The sequence below is a fragment of the Hemicordylus capensis genome, chromosome 15 (genome assembly GCF_027244095.1).
Source record: "Hemicordylus capensis ecotype Gifberg chromosome 15, rHemCap1.1.pri, whole genome shotgun sequence".
Lineage (NCBI taxonomy): Eukaryota > Metazoa > Chordata > Lepidosauria > Squamata > Cordylidae > Hemicordylus > Hemicordylus capensis.
In genome coordinates this window covers 10903885-10924647 of record NC_069671.1, presented here as the reverse complement: position 1 = coordinate 10924647, position 20763 = coordinate 10903885, and the positions used below count along the sequence as shown (strand labels likewise).

The 20763-nt window shown below is 46.6% G+C and overlaps 1 protein-coding gene across 7 annotated transcripts in view; it reads left to right on the top strand.

The window, feature by feature from the left end:
• Positions 1-20763, top strand: part of TMEM132C (transmembrane protein 132C) — a 210410-nt gene that overhangs the window by 174196 nt on the left and 15451 nt on the right. For all 7 annotated transcript variants that reach the window (XM_053280217.1, XM_053280213.1, XM_053280211.1 and 4 more), the window contains one exon: positions 5960-6103. In XM_053280217.1, the coding sequence (XP_053136192.1) occupies positions 5960-6103 (144 nt within the window). The remainder of the gene's footprint in view (positions 1-5959; positions 6104-20763) is intronic.

Sequence of the window (20763 nt, the reverse complement as noted above, 5' to 3'; positions counted from 1 at the left end):
ATATGATCTCTCCAGAGCTTGAACCAACCCACTCCTGTGACCTTAGGCACCGAGGGCCTCTTGCTAACATCTTTGAATGCGATTATGAGTTTTAATTAAAAGGTTGTCAGTTTGGCTTCATGGTTCCTGCTGCAATTTAGGGTTGAATTAGTTCCCGCATTTGTCAAGCTCGATTGCTTGCCATTCACAAGAGTGGGAGAGCGAAGGAGTCATTCGTCTCCAGCACGATCAGTTCCAAGAGATAACTCGGGCCTTTTCATGCGAGAACCTCACAGAAGTCTAGAGGCAGGGATGGTAGACAGAAGCCCAATTCAGACATGACGCTGTCTGAGTGCACAGATGTCTGTATACTCATCCATGTTTGTGTGAATGACTGTAGCTGTGTTGGTTTAAAAAGTAGACCTGGATACAAGCCTTTCAAATGCTTGGTACAGCTAGGGAGCATTCAGCATAACATGTGAATGACTGTGCACAGAGCTGGACCTGTGTACACTAAACAAGTGTTGAACATACCATGTGAATGAGCCTAGACATGATAGAATGCCCGAGAATTCCGTAACTGAATCTGCTTTAAGCCTGATTCAGACATTATACATTTATTTATTTATCTCTCTTTTATATTTATTTACTGCCTGCTATATACATCTCTAGGCGGTGTACACAATCCATATTACCATATAAAAATAAAAGCAAACCATTAAAACACTTTCACAGAATAAAAACAATGAAAAACACTTCACAGAGCGGAACAAAATAACTTCACAGGATAAGAACAGTTTTGAATTAATTTTAATTAAAAGCCTGAGAAAACAGGTGTGTCTGAAGAGATGGAGAAGCTCTTCTTTGCATTCCAAACCCTGGGGTAGCCACAGAGAAGGCCCAGCCCCGTCACCCCCAGATGAGCTGGTGACAACCTTATCTGGACCTCCCCAGATTATCTTAATAGGAGGCAGGGTTCATGACAAAGGGTTCATGAAAGAGTTCGTGGCAGCCACAAAGAAGGTGGTCACTCTAATACCCTACGCCTAAGCCATTCAAAGTTTTATAGGTAATGAGCAGCACTTTATATTTCACCTGGAAACAGTAGCAGCCAGTACAATTTTTTCAGAATCGGTGTTAGCTCCTTTAAGCTCCTTTCTCATAGGACTGTTTCCAGAGCCCTCCCCTTCCTTGTTGCCCTCCTCTTAACCCATTCCTGTTGTGGCTACTAGAGAGGGGGCTTTTTGGTGGTGGTACCACATTTATGGAAAGCAGGCATGAGGACCATCCAGTAACAGAACAGAAATCTAGAGCAGCAGCCATTTTGTGTGACTGCTGTAAGAGTTGCACAGTTCACAGGAAATTCCTTGGTGTCACGCGAGTATATATCACAAATTTTGCATCGGCAAATATCACACATGGATAAGGTTTATCTCCCCATCTGTCACCTGGTAGGTGAATCCTCTTTTGCCATATTTTTTAAAAAGGATAGCTCTTCTGGCAGACTACATGATCCCAGCTAATCAGAGATAATGTAAGGAGACATTGCAGTGGCATGTAGCCAGTCAGGGTTATGAATATGCCAGTGCCACAAAGCCAAATTGGAGTGATGGCAATGTTTATGCCCTCACTCTGGGCAGGCTTTTTCCATCTGTGTCATAGCCTCTCAGAAATATTGCCAAAGTGCAGTAGGGGGCAATTTTCAGAGGACATTTTTTGTCACTCAGGTGAAGGAGTGAGTTAGAAGGCTCAGATAGCCAGTGACAGAAAATAAGTCTGACTGAGATCCTGGAGAAATGTTGCCCCTCGGAGTGAATACTGGATGAGATGAACCAATGGTCCAGCTCAGTATAAGGCAGCTTCATCTGATTTATTAACTTGGACAGTCCCTAGGCAAAGGAATCACAATTGATTTTGACAGAGATGAGTTACTAGCTTTCCATATCCATATCCCAATGGAACAAGCATGATAATACCCCATCCCTGACTAGTATTGGTCATCTCTAATGATACTAATGGTACTGCCTTTTAAGGCAGATCCCTGAAGCTACCTCCTCTTGAAGATTTGGGTACTTTTTTCCCCCTGTGAATGGAAGCATTGGAAGAAAGATCAGAAATTTCAGCAAGCCATTAGCACCGCAAGCCATGCTTTTGATTTCTTCCCTCCCAGACACAACCCCCCAAAGCAATCAATCAGAATAAATCCATTCATAGGCAAACTCCTATAAGGAAACCATTAGCCAAGGGGTGGGGGGAGGACTGAAATGTCTTAATTACAGACACAATAAAAAACAAGGAGACCTTCTCTCTCTTTTGGCATCCACTAGCTGGAAAGGCACTGGAGAAATTGGGGAAGTTAATCCCCAACTTCTGGGGATGGGGCTGTAGCTCAGTGGTAGAGCATCTGCTTTGCATGCAGAAGGTACCAGGTTCAATCCCTGGCAACATCTCCAGGAAGGGCTGGGAAAGACTCCCATCTGAAATACTGGACCAACAGTCTGGCTCCAAACAAGGTACTTTCTCATGGAAGCAGATGCACCATGACTCAGTGGGAGAGCATCCGTTCAGCATGCAGAAGGTCTCAGGATCTTCTAGTAGCTCCAGGTAGGGCTGCAAAAGAACCAACTGAAAGTCTGGAGAACCACTGCCAATCATTGTATACCAGTGGCAGGCAGTGAGGGGTACCTTCAACAGTCTTTAGCAGCGACCCCGCCAGCACCTGGACGCCGTGGAGAGCAGCAGTGCCTCGTCCGGCATTCTGCATGGCTACTGCCCCACTTAAAGCAGGCACCTGGTTGCTGTGCATCCAGTCGCCATGCAGAATGCTGGGAGGGACACTGCTCCTCCTCACAGCATCCAGGTGTCGGTGGTATCACTGCTCAAGACTGTTAAAGGTACCTCTCACCACCGCCCCTGCGCCACCCCCACTGGCTGCCAACTGGTGTAGACCATATTGAGCTAGATGGACCAAAGGTCTGACTCAATATAAGATATGTTCCTAGGTAATGTCCTTGTTTCCATCAAACTCAGTGAAAGTTGCTTCATAGGAACACGAAGAGGAGAGGAGAGCTGGTGTTGTAGCAAGCATGAGTTGTCCCCTTATTTAAGCAGGGTCCACCCTGGTTTCATATCAGTGGGAGACTTGATGTGTGAGCACTGTAAGATATTCCCCACTTTAGGGGATAGAGACACTCTGGGAAGAGCAGGTGGTTTCAAGTTCCCTCCCTGGCATCTCCAGATAGGGTAGAGAGAGACCTTGGAGAAGCCGCACAAAGTCACACTTCCTCTGTCCATTCCCAATTGGATATCATCCATCAGGCCGACCAAGGCAGTCTCCACCCCATGGCCAGCCCGAAAGCCAGTTCGAAATGGGTCAAGATAATCAGTTTCCTCCAAGACTGTCTGGAGCTGGGAGGCCACCACCTTGACTGGTATCTCAGGCCACCTTCGGACATAACGTGGAACCATGGGTCCAATGGATCCCCAGTCCTGTTCCCCCCTCCCCCCATCCAAATTTGAACAAAAAAGAGGGATCCCTCTCTGCAGTCTCGCTGACTGCAGCTAGGGCTTCCTCCTTTACTGAAGGACAGCCCCAGCAGCCAATAGCAACTGGATGCCAAGGGAGGAGCTTCCTCCCTCAACTCTGGTTGCAGAAGGGGGAGACTGTGGTGCCATGTTCATATGTAACGCTAGTACCACAGAACTGGAATTAAAGGTGGTGAAACTCACTATAGACACGAAATACAGTCCAGGGAGGGAAACCGCAGGTCCATTGTTTGATGAAACTGTGGTTACCCAGTTTCCAAAACCGGAGATCCCTTCACCTCAGGTTTCATGTTACGTGCAAATGCAGCCTCAGTCTCTTAGCCACTATATTATTATTATTTCTTGTTTACACAGTCAGACAGGTGTTATTGACTGGTTTGTTTTATCCAGACATCGAGTCCTTCCCAAGGACCTGGGATGGCTGAATTTTATTGTCACTGTTGTTGTTGTTGTTGCTGTTGTTGTTGTTATAGATATTGTCGCAGAATATAGGCTGTTCCCAGTAAAGCTGCGTTTTTTATTATTTCTTGTTTACACAGTCAGACAGGTGTTATTGACTGGTTTGTTTTATCCAGACATCGAGTCCTTCCCAAGGACCTGGGATGGCTGAATTTTATTGTCAGTTGTTATAGATATCGTCGCAGAATATAGGCTGTTCCCAGTAAAGCTGCGAACAGCCTATATTCTGTGACGATATCTATATTATTATTATTATTATTATTATTATTATTATCATCTACATTTTATATCCCGCTCTTCCTCCAAGGAGCCCAGAGTGGTGTACTACATACTTAGGTTTCTCCTCACAACAACCCTGTGAAGTAGGTTAGGCTGAAAGATAAGTGACTGGCCCAGAGTCACCCAGCAAGTCTCATGGCTGAATGGGGATTTGAACTCGGGTCTCCCCGGTCCTAGTCCAGCACTCTAACCACTACACCACACTAGGTCTGATTGATTGACTGTCAGCAGAAGCCTATGCATGTCTACTCAGAAGAAAGTTCTATTTCATTCAACAGAACCCCTCTCCCTATTTGGAGATGGGCTTGGAAAACATCTCTGTTCCATGGAGCATTTTATGGTTGTGTTTATTATTGCTGGCTTTTTATTTAGATTAAGGTGGGTTTTATTATGCTGATCTGTTTTAATTGTTGCATCTCCCTTTTTTTAATTAAAACCATAATACTAAACGATAATATATGTTTTATTTTATAATCTCTGCAAGCCACATTTGCAAATTGTATAGTTTTAAGGTGAGGTATAAATGTATTTATATAGGGCCATCGCTCAGTGGTAGAGCATCTGCTTAGCATGCAGAAAGTCAGGTGCAATCCCTCGTATGGGGGTGGAGAGTTGGACTTGAATGGTCCATTTTGCTAAGCGGGGGGGCCTTAGTTTGCATTTGGATGGGTGACCACTTGCACACTGGCCGCTGTAAAATATTCCATTTAGGGGATGGGTCTGTAGCTCAGTGGTAGAACATCTGCTTTGCATGCAGAAGGTCCCAGGTTCAATCCCTGGCAGTATCTCCAAGTAGGGCTGGCAAAGACTCCTGCCTGAAACCTTGGAGAGCTGCTGCCAGCCAGTGTAGACAATACTGAGCTAGATGGACCAATGGTCTGACTCAGTATATGGCAGCTTCTTCTGTTCCTAACTTACTCCCAGGTAAGTGTGTATGGGATTGCAGTCCCAAACCCATATGATTAATCAGCCAGTATCTCTGTAATTGTCTGCCAGCCCAAATTCCAGTCATTTGGTTTCAATAGATACAGTGCCTACATTGTTATCCTGTGTTCAGAACAGATGGGAGTACTGAATTTTAAATATGATACTGGGTCTTCCCTATGAGCTGTATGCATTTAGCAGTCACTGAGATGGGTTTTCAAACCGAATCACACAACTTTACTTGTGGATGGTGAATCTCATCTGTACTGCTGCAATTTGATATGCTGGATGAGAATTTAACACGTACACACACACACACACACACACACACACACACACACTTTTTTGAGATGCGGAACGTGTGAATTGTAGGGAAACATATATATTTTTTTTAATTATCAAGATGCAGAAGCAATGCAAAACATGCAAACATATTGTCAGTAACAAAAATATCCAGGACTCCCAAAGCCACAAAACATAACACCCCACCACCACCCACCCACTCGGTGAAAAAATAGTCTTGGAATGTGACGATGCTTGAAGCCGAATATTTCAGTATATCTGTGCTTAGTACAGCCTGTGTGCTTGTTTCTGCACCACGGGGTACCTCTTTAATGTAGAGATTTCGTAACATACAGATTGTTAAGGAGATGCCATAAATACCCTCTCTCTTTTTTTTTTCCAGGCGACGCAGTTTGCTAACTATCTCTAGATCTCACCCGGCTCCAGTGTAATCATATCCCCTTCCCTTTGTGTTTCAATTGTGCTCCAGGACACCGAGATCCTGAACACTGCAATCCTCACAGGGAAGACAGTTGCTGTTCCCATCAAGGTGGTTTCCATTGAAGAGAACAGTGCTGTGACCGACATCTCAGAATCTGTGGAATGCAAATCTGCTGCTGAGGACGTTGTTAAAGTAAGTGTCAGGATTCTCAGCCCAGAGTGGACTTCTATAATCCTTCGCATTGTATACTGTCCCAAAGCGCTTCACATGGGCAACGTGTTGTAATCCTGCCTCACTTAACTTACAAGACTGTGGTCTTCTTATCCCCATATTGCAGCCTTATGGGAAGTCGCCCAGAGCAAACTAGTGAGTTGGTGTCAGCGGTGGGATTTGAAAGGGGGACTCCCTAAATCAAAGTTCTTAGCTACACTGCCCTGGCTCTCATGAACTGTGAATCTTCCAGGAGCTGGGCTTCTGAGAGTGGCAGTGCAAGTATGAGCAGGGCATGGAAATGGAAAGTGTCCCAACGTCAGGGAACTGTGGTGAGGAACATCCTGAGGATGGACATAGGACAATAGGCAGCTGCCATCTACTGAGTCAGACCATTGGTCTGTCTAGCTCAGTATTGTCTTCACAGACTGGCAGCAGCTTCTCCAAGGTTGCAGGCAGGAATCTCTCTCAGATTCTTGGAGAAGACAGGGAGGGAACTCGAAACCTTCTGCGCTTCCCAGAGCAGCTCCATCCCCTGAGGGGACCGCATGCATTGACTCACAGGAGTGATAAATAGATATGGACAGTGAATCCAATAGTTTGGATTCTCAACTCAACATAGGAACACAGGACACTGCCTTATACCAAGTCAGACCATTGGTCCATCTAGCTCAGTATTGTCTACACAGACAATTAATTATGATTTTTTCCCCAGAAAAAGAGAGAGAGAGAGAGGAGAGCTGGTCTTGTGGTAGCAAGCATGACCTGTCCCCTTAGCTAAGCAGGGTCTGCCCTGGTTGCATCTGAATGGGAGACTTGATGTGTGAGCACTGCAAGATATTCCCCTCAGGGGATGAAGCCGCTCTGGGAAGAGCAGAAGGTTTCAAGTTCCCTCCCTGGCAGCATCTCCAAGACAGGGCTGAGAGAGATTCCTGCAGGCAACCTTGGAGAAGCTGCTGCCAGTCTGTGAAGACAATACTGAGCTAGATAGACCAATGGTCTGACTCAGTATAGGGCAGCTTCCTATGTTCCTAGGCTCGGAGATGTTCGGGAGGACTCCCAGAGCCCCAGATGACCAGAGATTCCTGAGTTAACCCTCTCCTACCCAGGAATCAAGCTGACGGTCTCATGAATTGCCCTACCTCTCCCCACTGTGATTGGTCCTTGCCTTTCCCATGGAGACTCCGGCGTATCTCCAAAGTACCCACAAAGCCAAAGAGGAGTGGGAAGAAAGCAAAGGCAGGAATGAGTTTTGCCAAGAGGTCTTGGGCGAGGGCGGAAGCCTTGTCCACCCGTACCTCCTCAAGGCGGCCTTCTGATCACACCAATTATGTCCTAGGAATAGGAACGTAGGCAGCCGCCTTGGACCGGGTCAGGCCATTGATCTCTCTAGCTCAGCACCGTCTGAACTGACGGACAGTGGCTCTAAGGTTGCAGGGCCGAGGAAAAGGCTTCAAGTCCGTGCTGTTGAACGAAGCACTGACTGTCTAGGATCAGGAGGGCAGGGCTTTCCCTCTTCCCAACACTCGCCATGCCCCCCTGTGTCTGATGTTGATGCAGGGGGTGTGGCTAGGGGGCACACCCTAGCACACACATCCGTTTACAATTGGATAGGGGCCCAAAGGCCAACAGCAGGAGTCCACCCCCAGCCGTGCCTGGGAAAGGACACCTATGGATGCTTTGGAAACAACCTAGAGTCCCTGGGTCAATTTTCCAGCAGGAGGTTGACGGGTGAGAGACTGGATCCAGTATCTCAGGTTCTTGGGAACACTAGGACCTGGCGGAGGGGTGGGGGAAACCGGATTCTTTCTAGGATTCCAGGAAATACTAGAGAAGCGCCTGCAGTCCCGGATGGGACAACGGTTATTAATAGATGCTGAGCGAGCGTCCCGGTGAAACCCAGCTTAGCAAGCAGGATTCTGCTGTTACTCATGTTTTAGTGCCGCTGTAAATAGATTTAGTCCACTTTTCAAAGGTTAGAACTATCATCTGAAGACCCAGCACTTTTATGGCTCAAGAAGACGGGCGTAAATCTCGCCGCAAAGGAACCAGGGTGCTGTCAATAGTGGAAGCCGACGGAGCGGGGAATGGTTGGTGGGGAAAGTCAGAACATAAGTCACATGCTGCATGAGAGAAGTTACAGCACTGGAGGAATGCTACCAGCCTGTTGATCATATTGATACTTGACATTACTTTACCTTCCCAATGACCAGCAGGGAGGAGAGCCGGACATGTGGTAGTGAGCATGAATGTGTCCCCTTTGCTAAGCAGGGTCTGCACTGGTTTGCATTTGGATGAGTACCTATATCTGAGTGCTGTCAGTTATAAGATATTCCCCTTAAGGCATGGGGCCGGTGGTAGAGCATCTACCTGCATTACACAGACGGTCCCAAGTTCAATTCCTGGCATCTCTAGGTAGGACTGGGAGATGGTTATTGTCTCCATGGTGGCTGAAGGCTGTAGTGGCCAAGGATGATGGGAGTTGGGATCCAACATAAACTGGGAACATGTTTGAGGATCCCTGGGTTAGAGGGTCTCAGGTCTCACTGTTTTACAGTCATTGCATTTGTCTCAACTCGAAGACAACGTCTGTCACAACGGCTGAATTAGATCATTCTTGGTTCATATGGGGTTATGGGTGGACCTCCCTGGAGTGAGGATTCCATAATCAGGGTGCAACAATGTCGTAACAAAGGAAGCTGCCGTCTACTGAGTCAGACCATTGCTCCATCTAACTCAGTATTCCCTACTCTGACTGGCAGCAGCTCTCCAAGGCTTCAGGCAGGGATTTTTCTCCAGCCAGCTTGGAGATGTCACTAAGAAATGAATCCGGGATCTTCTGTGTGCCCAGCAGATGCTCTAACACTGAGCTACAGCCCCATCCCGTGAAGTCGATCACTCTCCCCAGCCTCACCTCTGAAGGTGAAGTCATCCTGAAAGTGAAGGTCTAGGAAGTGACCTAAGCAGGTGAGCACGCTCATCCTGGAGACAGATATCCTTCAGGTACTTTGCTAACCCGTAATTCTCGACCACCCTAAATATGCTTGATTGCCTTCAAATCCTAGAAAGTGCACAGCTAAGAACTGGACTGTGAAACTCTCCGGGAAATGGCCCTGCCACCCAGAACAAATTGCCCAGTCCTGAAATAGACACTCTTTCTTTAGTCAAACGACTTCTATTTATCTGTGTGTCTATTCAAATTAAAGCGAAGGAAGCATTCTCGAGCATATAACTCAGAAGGCTCTAACTTTGACAAAAAGAAAGCTGACAGGGAAGAATTTCCTAAGCAGATCAGCAGGTAATTGTTGCACCGTAAATTATAAAGGACGCCCCCCCCCCTCCGCCGCCCTTAGCTAGAGCTGACTTTTTAAAAACTCTGCTTCTGGAGAATCAGCCTGAAGAAAAACCTTTGGTGAAATAATTTGTAAAATATGTGTTCAGCTTTTTCTTTAATTTAGCCAACCGGGGAGGATTGATCATTTTGAAGTGTCGTCGATTGCTGTGTCGTCCTTACCATGGAGCCGGGTGAGTGGGTGGCTTCAGGTGGCAAATTTTGGGCAGTTCTCGGGGGTGGGATGTCATCACCCCCACCCCCATGGATGGGCCTGGGGCAGTGTTCCCTCGAACGGGGATTCGCAGATGCTGTGGACTACAACGACCAGAATCTCCAAGCAAAAGCCATTGCAGCTGGGGATTCTGGGAGTTGTAGTCCACGACCCCTGGGAATCCCTGTTCGAGGGAACACTGGCCTGGAGGGGAAGAAAGGCAAAGTGGTAGGTCCTTCAGCATCTGAAGAGGTTCACACGATCACCATCCAATTCATAGGAATGTAGAATGCTGCCTTATACAGAGTCGGTTCATTGGTCCATCTAGCTCAGGATTGTCTACACCGCTGTTTCTCAACCACCGATCTGCAAACCGGTGGCCAGTCCGTGAGGAATTGAGTGCCGGTCTGTGCTGGTCCACAAGGAATTAAACCTCCAAAAGCCCAATTTCAAGCCAGTGGGGGCCGCCGCTGCCGGGATCTCTCCGGAGCTCATTTCTCGGCAGGCAGCCCTTGCTGCTGGGATAATGCTCATTATGCTTCCTTGAAATGAATGTAATCCCAGCAGCGAGGGCTGCCTGCCGAGAAATGAGCTTCGTGAGGCTCGCCCGGGCTCCGTGAATCCTGGGCCCCGCCCACTTTGTGCATGATATCAAATGCAAAGGGAGTGGGGGCCCAGGGTCCACGGAGCCCAGGCGAGCTTCTGGGAGTTTGTTTGTTTGTTTATTCAATTTCTATACCGCCCTTCCAAAAATGGCTCAGGGCGGCTTTGCACAGAGAATAAATAAATAAATAAATAAATAAATAAATAAATAAGAAAGAAAGATGGATCCCTGTCCCCAAAGGGCTCACAATCTAAAAAGAAACATCAGACAGACACCAGCAACAGTCACTGGAGGTACTGTGCTGGAAGTGGATAGGGCCAGTTACTCTCCCCCTGCTCAATAAAGAGAATCACCACGGTAAAAGATGCCTCTTTGCCAAGTGTGAATTCTCTATTAGCTTTCAGGAGAGCCCTGAAAACATATCTATTGGGCCTGACTTTCCAGGGTTTTTAGATTGGTTTTCAATATTATTAACCCGGTTTCAGGGTTTTTAATTGCTGTGATTGTTTCATTGTTTTAAAATGTTTTTAAATTGTTATTGTTGTTATATTGGTTTTTTTTTTTAAAAAAAATTGTTTTAGCTCTTTACTGTTTTAATGGCTTGCTTTCATTGGAAACCGCCCTGAGCCATTTTGGAAGGGTGGTATAAAAATCAAATAATAAGTAAGTAAGTAAGTAGGGATATTTCTAGGCAGGCAGCCCTCACTGCTGGGATTACATTCATTTCGAGGATGCAAAATGAGCGTTATCCCAGCAGCAAGGGCTGCCTGCCTAGAAATGAGCTCTGTGGAGCTCCCACTGGTGATGGCTCCCACTGGCTCAAAATTGTTTGCGGGGGTGCCTGGGGGTGGGAGTGGGGGGGTGGGTGATCCCTATACCAACTACTAGCCCAGGAAACTGCGCACAAAGAACGTACCAGTCCATGACTCCAAAAACGTTTCGAAACACTGGTCTACTCTGACGGGCAGCAGCTTCAGGCAGAGGGGATGATTGCCCGCTTTCCCCCAGTTGTGGGCTTCCCAGGGGCACGTGAGTGGCCACTGCATGCAGCTGGATGCTGGACTCAATAGGCCTCTGGCCTGATCCAGCAGGGCTTTTCTTATGTTCTTATACTCTAGCAACACTCTTTCCACCGCTGTCATTGTGGCTGTGTTCATAGCTGAAGTAAGACTTGGACCTTGGGTTTTCCAAATTATAGACCCCACTCTAAACAGCCCAGGAGGCCACCCTCGAGATGCCCAGGAGAAGAGGTGTGCACGGACAGTGTGTCCCAAACTGGTTTGCCTTGATACAGGGCTGGTTTAGAGCTCTGTTTTTGAACCAAACGGCTCAGCCAGAACCGGGGGCGGTTCAGTCCGTGATCCAACTGAACCGGACCTGGTTCTGGCAAACCAGTTTGCCCCACTTGGTTCTGGTCGCATCTGCCTCTTTCTTTCTACCCCGGCAGTTTCTCTGCTATGTCTGGAAGATACACAATGTTGTTAAAAAGTTGGATGGGGCTAGGGTGACATCCAACTCTATGCGCACTCTTCTGATGTTCCCGACCCAACATCGTATCGGGCGATTCGTCAGGCGACTTCTCCTCCCCCTCATATCCGGCTGCTCCAGTTCTTGAACTGGAGTATTTTTAAGGCCAGTAGTTTGATAGGATTTAGAACTGCACATTACTTTTTTTTACTGCAGGTTAGGGGAGAAGATAAAAACAAGTGACTGGGCAGAGGAAAACAGACTGCTGGCAGTCCCGATGGTGAAAGAAAATAGGCCTCAGATCACAAATAGTGGGTCTGAATTAGGACTTGGACGTTTACATGAGTCCACAATAACATTTCATGTTGCTTCTTTTTAAGGCCGCTAAAATCTCAGCTTGTATTAGACATCTGGGAGTAGAGCCTGGTGTGGATTCCAACCTGACACGCTAATCAGTGCATTGCACTGGTTCGTACGGGGAAGGGACCATGCTGGCCAGTCCTGCAAGCCAATGCCTATATTATTTTTGTGTGTCCCAGTCTCTCCACCTTTCTGTTAGCAAACATGTGCTCATTAGGGAGGAATTTGCCCAATATGGGCCATTTTGGCGGTCAGGAAAGTTCCCAAGCTGAACCAGGGAAGCCCATTTTGGTTCATGCTACAAACCCATGGAACTCACTGCTACAAGATCTGGAGGTGGCCACTTTCTTGGATCTTTCCGCCCAAAACATTAAATTCATGATAAATAGGACACATGCCCAGACACATTGCAAAATAACATATGATTCTGTGTTGATATGGCTACATGTACAGATGAATCCTAACTAGCCACTAGAAAACCTAATTGGTTACTACTCTGAATCAACGATCCCTTAATTTTTTTTTCATCTCTATGTGGAATGAGTTTTGTTCTGGGTGGCAGTATCAAGGCACTGTGTGTGCACCTGCATTCAGAGTGGGGCCTTCCTAATTCAACTTGTGCGGGATCTAAAATTAACTGAGCGGACATCAAAAAAACTTGTGAGCACGTGCACGTGCGAGCACCTTAGAAGGAGCAGTACTCTCCGTGTAATATTCCTTCCCCAAACACGGATCCTGTTACTGTTTTTACTGGAATCCAGCTAGCTTTTTTCCAAGTTCTTGTCCTCTTCCTTTCCGGTTAACACAGGTAAAACCTGCATTTAACCTGCATTTTTAAGGGGATCATCTTAAATTCAGAGTCATCTTCTATCTGGGGAAATACAGTATGTTTATTTGATCCACTTACTGGTGATTCCAGCTAGAAAGATGGGAAGGTGGCAGGCAGGAGAAGTTTACAACATGGTTCCGAGGTCGATTTTGCATTACACATCTCTTTGCTAGCCCAGAGATGCTCCGTGAATCGACGGGGTTAATAGACCAAGCTGGACACCCGCTTGTTCCCATCAAGAGAGACGGTTTCTTACTGCATTCTGGAGGCCAAAGGCTGAACAGAGCACAGACTATTTAATTAAGTGTATGCCCAGGAGATGCCGAGATTTGTCTCAGCGAGGAGATGGGACCCTCACATGACACATAACCATTTGCCACACTCCCCTGGTTCTTTCTGTGCCATACCTCTGAGCCACCTTGGTATAGACTGAAATGGGGGATCAAGAAGCGAGCAAGTTTAAGAGTCGATGGCAAAGCAATAGAAAGGCAATTTTTGTGGGTTGGTATCTTTGCCGACAGCCCTTTCATGAGTCAAGGGGAGGCAGTTGCCTCAGGTAGTGGATTATTGGGGCACCAGCAGGGTGGTGAGATGCCCCCCATTACCTTTGGAGCTGCTCTTTGGGACCCATCTGAGTCTTGCAAGCTTTCCTCTCACTCCTTACAAAGCTTACAAGAAGCATGAGGAGGGGAGGGGACAGAGGAGAGGTGGGGAAGGGAAAGAAGAGGGTTGGGGAGGGGACAGAAGAGAGGTGGGGCAAGAGAGGAGGGGAGGGGAGAGGACAGAGAAGAGAAAAGGAGGGGACAGAGGAGAGGAGAAGAGAGAACAAAGCAGATGAGGGAGAGGATGGAGGAGAAGAGGGGAGGGGAGGGGAAGAAAGCAGGGGAGGGGATGGAGCGAGGAGGGGTGGAGAAGAGGGGATGGAGGAGAGGAGGGGAGGGCAAAGAGGAGAATTGGGGAGGGGACAGAGGAGAGGAAGGTGCAGGAGAGGAGAGGAAGGGAGGGGACAGCTGAGAGGAGAAGAGAGAACAAAGCAGAGGAGGGGGTGAAGAAGAGGAGGGGTGGAGAAAAAGAGGGGAGGGGACAAACCAGGGGATGGGACGGAGGAGGGGAGAAGAGGGAAAGCAGAGGATGGAGGGGATGGAGGAGAGGACAGAGGAGGGAATGGGGGGTGGAGTGAGGAGGGGTGGAGAAAAAGAAGGGAGGAGATGGAGGGAGAGGAGAGGATGGAGGAGAGATGGAGAAGGGGAATAGGAGAGGAGGGGACAAAGTAGAGGTGGGGGAGGGAAGGAAGAGAGGTGGGGAGGGGGCAGAGGAGAGTCAGGGAGGAGGATGCAAGAGAGGAGGGGAGGGACAGAGGAGAGGAAAAGAGAGAACAAAGCAGAAGATGGAGGAGATGGAGGAGAAGAGGGGAGGGGAGAAAGCAGGGGAGGGGATGGAGCGAGGAAGGGTGGAGAAAAAGGGGAGGGGATGGAGAAGAGGAGGGAAAAGAGGAGGGGAGGGGGAAAGGAGAGGAGGGGACAAAGGAGAGGTGGGAGGTGACAGAGCAGAGGAGAAGAGGAGAGGAAAAGGAGGAAAGGAGACAGAGGAAAGGAGCGGGTGCTACTGGCCACCTTTCCTCCCTCCCTGCACCATGCTGCACTTCCACAGGTTGCAAGGGTTGGTTTTGAAAGAGGGCTGGCCACCCTCTGGGGCAAGGGGCAAGGCAGTATTTGGGGCCTCCTCCATATCTCAGACCACCCCCGCCTCAGCCAGCCCTCCATGATTCCCTGGAGATTCTGGCGACTGAACCTGGGACCTCCTGCATTCAGAACCAATTTATTTACTTGCTTATTTATTGTGAGATGTACATACCACCTTCCGTAAAATTACCCCATTGCGGTTTACAAATCAGGGTACCATAAAATTCCGTAAAGTCACATTAAAATTTTAAAATCTGTTTTAGAGAGGTGTGCTACCACTGAGCTGCAGCCCCCTCCCCAATACAGAAGTCTTTCGCAGCCCTATTTGGAGATGCTGAGGCTGGAGCCCGGGACCCTCTGCTTGCAAAGCAGATACTCTGTCACTGAGCTACTGCCCCATTGGTTCTTATTCCGTGCTAAGGGGTTGGTGGAGCTGAGGCCATTCCTGCCCTATTCGGAATCCACTCTCCTTCCAGCTTTAAAGGTGGAGTGTGTTCTGGCATTTTGCCCCCAGCTTCCTGATGCTTAAGCGGACCTCCAGATTACAACTGTCCTGCTTTCGGGTGGTCCAAGGTTAAGCTCTTCCCAGCAATTTGCGCCAGTCATCCTGATGCACTGTAATTTATCACTGGACAAAGCCATTTGTCAGAACAGTGGAGTGGCCCTTGTTGCAAAAGGTGCCAGGAAACTAATGGTTTTTTAAAAAGGAAAGAAGAGACAAGAACACCTAAAGCAGCTCAGGAATTTTGCTTAGGTCTGTTGTTTTTTTCCCTTTTGCTCCCCACCCCGCATTCTTACTTTTTCTAACTTTCAAGGAACAGGGTGAAGTCACTGCACAACTTTAGTAATCAAAGAAAGCGCTGAGAAAGCATGAGATGGAGCTCCCAAGGATGCAAATGCACTGTGCCCATCCGCTCCGCAGAACGGAGAGGAGTGTTCACATGAAAGGGTTTGCAAAGTGGGGAGTTCTCTTCATCTCTCACTGCTTTAGATGGCAAAGATGAAAAGTGTAGGGGAGAGAGCTGAAGTGGGATAGGATCCAGGAGAAAGAACCATCCAAGTCGGTTCAGGTTTTTGAGGTCCCAGGAAAGTTCCATGAAAACAGTAAAGTAAAAGATCTTAATTTTTGGAGATCTCTGGTTGCTTCTATTTGTGGACATTCAACTCCATCTTATTTATAGTTATACTTGGAGAGGAGAGCTGGTCTTGTGGCAGCAAGCATGACTTGTCCCCTTAGCTAAGCAGGGTCTGCCCTGGTTGCATCTGAATGGGAGAGTTGATGTCTGAGCACTGGAAGAGGTTCCCCTCAGAGGATGGAGCTGCTCTGGGAAGAACAGAAGGTCCCAAGTTCACTCCCTCGCAGCTTCTCCAAGATAGGACTGAGAGAGATTCCTGCTTGCAACCTTGAAGAAGCTGCTGCCAGTCTGTAAAGACAATACTGAGCTAGATAGACCAATAGTCTGACTCAGTATATGGCAGCTTCCTATGCTCCTCTAGTTGCAAGCCACTATTTATTTATTTGTTATATTTTTATACCACCTTTCATTAAAACAATCCCAAGGCGGTCAGGTTGGGGTTATAGTTCATTGGGGCTGGGGTTGTAGCTCAATGGAAGAACATCTGCTTTGCATGCAGAAGGTTCCAGGTTCAATCCCTACCCTTTCCATGTAGGGCTGGGAGAGACTTCTGTCTGAAACCTTAGAGAGCTGTTGCCACTCAGTGTAGACAATGCTGAGCTAAGGTGGACCAATGGTCTGATGCAGTGTAAGGTAACGTGCTATGTTATCATAATCCAAGTCCTTCTGGTAGTAGCGTGGGATACTGACTGAAAATGAATTGATTTGGGCTTTGCCACTGCTGACTCTGGGAGCTCTCCAAGGTCCTGAAGTACTATAGGCTGTTCTGCTGATTGTTACTTGCTGGACCCTGGCACTGACTTCTGTCTGCTTCTCGCTCAGTTTTCCAAGTCTTTTCCCTCCAGCTGGAGCAGGACAATCATAATTCTGGGCAAGAATCATGTACAGCTAATCGTTCTGATAACTAAGCCTGAACCAGAAAAGCAAATCAAAGTGGCAGGCTGGATCTTATCAGGAACATCACAACTAGGCTCACCTGTGTTCACAAGGAACCAAGGGATTGTGATTAACTTTCATGCTGAGGAAGCACAGATTAAATGTTTACTGCATTCACCCAAATCTATTGTTAAATATGTCGGGGGGGGGGGGGCATCATCGAATCAGATTCTTCTTTCTTTTGAGTAAATACTGCTATAGCCTGTATAACAGAGGTATAACCTGTATTTAGGATCTATCTTCAAGGCATCTTCTTACATTCAGAGTCGTCTTCTATTTGAGGACATGCAGTAAGTAGTTTTTTCTAGCTCTCATAGTTACAGGAAACCTCTCATTGTATGCATGCATAACTGCAGGCTAAAAGCTATCCCTGCCCAGAACCCCTTCTGGTCATTGGCTGACTTACTGTGGTGTCATGGAATGTCATCTGCCACTCAAAGGGTACTGTCAGCTATGGAATGTTGACAAATGGTATAGCTTCTGTGAGGGAAGTGAAAGGTTATTAGTGTGGTGGGGGGACCCTCACACAGGTCTGTAAGGGGGAAGTGAGACAGAGGCCCAAAAGTATTCTTAGCATCACTTGTGAATGTACTCATAACGTTGACTTTTAGATGGATGACCATTGAGGTTCTGTAGCAAGTGACAACCAAAGAATGACCTATGCCTTACCTATGCCTTTTTAAAACGTTAGATATATGACTATAATGTCCCTTTGTCCACGATGTCCTGAACTTTGTCTTGCTTAGCATTGAGATGAGTCAGCGATGGCATTGCAAGGTGTAAAAATAAAGCCAAGAAAAAAGCCAGTGGTTGGATGTTAGCCCAGAAGCATTTACGAATTGCAGATTTGCCGCTGTTCTCTTGACAAGCCAGCTTCGCCCCACTTTGGCCGACACATTTGTTCTGTTTCTGACAGAGCATTTGGCTTCAGATAATATTAAATCATATATCTGTGTCCATTACAGCCAGGTCAACCTGAAGGTGAACGTATCGTCACAAACACTCCTGCCCCGCTTCTGTAAAGCAGTGAGGCTTGCTGTCTGTATTTTACCGAGCCCTAATCAGCAGTCTTACATCTTTTAGGAGATGGAAAGTTGTAGGCCAGGCAGCCCCATTCCCTAAAGTAGTGGAACCAGAAGATGTGATCTTGGGTCTTCCTGTTCCCACCTCAGTTGTTAGAGTGCCTAACTTGGAGAGGTCCGAGTTCAAATCTCCGTTCAGCCATCAAGCTCACTTTGGAACACAGGGAGCAGCCATATACTGAGTCAAACCATTGGTCCATCTAGCTCAGTATTGTCTACACAGACTGGCAGTGGCTTCTCCAAGGTTGCAGGCAGGAGTCTTTCTCAGCCCTATCTTGGAGATGCCAGGGAAGGAACTTGGAACCTTCTGTGTACAAGCATGCAGATGCACTTCCCAGATCAGCCCCATCCCCAAAGGGGAATATCTTATAGTGCTCACACATGTAGTCTCCCATGCAAATGCAAACCAGGGTGGACCCTGCTTAGCAAAGGGGAGAATTCATGCTTGCTTCCAGAAGACCAGCTCTCCTCTTGTAAGAGACAGTTCCTTGCCTCTTAGTTTAACCTACCTGTGAAGCCTTGAATGTTTCCTGGCAATATATTGCTTTCCCCCAGTGGCCTCAAAGATACATATTAGGTTACTCGCACCTTAGCCCCCTTCTCCTTCTCCCTCTCCCCAGCCAGCTCTCATCTGGTTAAGTGGTAATAAATATCATTTGCATTGGTTGTCGTCATTTATTTCCTAGTTTGTTTTTAATTTATTTCCTAGTCATGAGGTTTGGAAACCTGAGGATTCTCACTGACATTGACAGAGAGCTGAGCTCCTCAGAATACGAATACCAACTTGACAAATATTTATAAACTGCTTTTCAGCAAACGTTCCCAAAGCAGTTTGCATGGATGTAAATCAATCAATCAAATGACTCCTTGTCGCCAAAGGGCTATTATTATTATTTACACAGCCAGACAGGTATTATTGACTGGTTTGTTTTATCCAGACATCGAGTCCTTCCCAAGGACCTGGGATGGCTGGATTTTATTATTATTATTTATTTATTATTTAAATACATAAATAATAAAGTGATTCATTATTATTATTATTTTATTGTTATTATTAACACAGTCAGACAGGTGTTATTGACTGGTTTGTTTTATCCAGACATTGAGTCCTTCCCAAGGACCTGGGATGCCAGAATTTTATGGTCAATATTGTTGCTGTTATTATTATAGATATCGTCGCAGAATATAGGCTGTTCCCAGTAAAGTTGCTTTTTGTAATTGGCTGGTGGTGACTTCTGTGGCCCCTATGGTGTTGAGGTGCTCTTCAAGTTGTTTTGGATTATTATTATTATTATTATTACATTTTATATCCCGCTCTTCCTCCACGGAGCCCAGAGCGGTGTACTACATACTTGAGTTTGTCTTTCACAACAACCCTGTGAAGTAGGTTAGGCTGAGAGAGAAGTGACTGGCCCAGAGTCACCCAGCAAGTCGCATGGCTGAATGGGGATTTGAACTCGAGTCTCCCCGGTCCTAGTCCAGCACTCTAACCACTACACCATGTGTGAGATAGACACTGGCCACAGCCACTGGAGGGATGCTGTGCTAGGGATGGACAAGGCCACTTGCTCCCCCCCTGCTAAATACAGAGAATCGCCACTTTTAAAAGGTGCCTCTTTGCTCTGTTAGCAGGGGAACAACTCAGAGTGCCTGTTGTACAACTCCATGCTGTATCTATGGAGCAAGTAATGGTCATGCCGTCCCACTAATAAATAAGCGTGCAGGCAGGCAGGAAGAATACCCTTCCGGTTGCTAATGGTCCTCATTAGAGAAGATGAAATCATTTTCCGAGATGGCAGGATTCTAAAGCCACATAATGGGACTTGAAGCTGTCCGTTGGGCTTACAGTTAATTTCTGCCGACGTGTATCGGTCCTGAGCAACGCAAAAGCCTCCCCATCGCTGTCCACTTTATGCATGATTAACGCGTCGCAAGATTTCCCCCGACGTTTATGACACCTTTAGGAATCACTATGACAACGACTTTATCACACGGAGCCACTTCATCCTATCTGCATCCTTCTTAATGATTTATATCTTCTGGAGGGTTAAAAAAAAGAAAAGGAAAAGAAAGAAACATTCCCTCCCTCTTGTATTCAGCAAAGTAATAAATGAGAAAACTCAATGGTCTGTAAATTACAACATTGATTAAAGGAGTGATTACTGATATAACTCTTAAATTGACTATGCTAATGCATGCTTGTATTTCAGGACAGTATTTACATGCTAATGATAAATCCACTGCAGCGTGGAGCAGAGCGGCAGCAGGGGGAGGAAAACAAAGTCGAGTAGCTTGATAGCTTTAAATTAATGGGAGATGCTTATAAACCGATAATGGCCTATTTTGGAGGAAATTGTTTTTTGGTTGATTTTCTATTCTCCATCCCAAACTTTTGAACGGATAATGTATTAACAGTAATGTTGAGGGTAAAAGGAGATGGAGTAAATTATGAGCTGACTGTACATATTATATTTATTATTTATTCACACAGACAGGTGTTATTGACTGGTTTGTTTTATCCAGACATCGAGTCCTTCCCAAGGACCTGGGATGCCAGAATTTTATGGTCAATGTTGTTGCTGTTGTTATAGATATCGTCGCAGAATATAGGCTGTTCCCAGCAAAGTTGCTTTTTGTAATTGGCTGATGGTGATTTCTGTGGCCCCTCTGGTGTTGAGGTGCTCTTCAAGGTCTTTTGGGACTGCACCCAGGGTGCCAATGACCACTGGGATTATTTTGGTCTTTTTCTGCCACAGCCTTTCAATTTCCATTTGTAGATCTTTGTATTTGGTGATTTTTTTTTCTATTTCTTTTTCTTCTATTCTGCTATCCCCTGGTATTGGGGGATATGCTGTGTCGATTATTTTGACTTGTTTTTCTTTCTTCTCGACTACAGTTAAATCTGGTGTATTGTGTGGCAGATGTTTGTCTGTTTGTAGTTGGAAGTCCCATAATATTTTTACATCTTCATTTTCTTCAACTTTTTCAATTTTATGGTCCC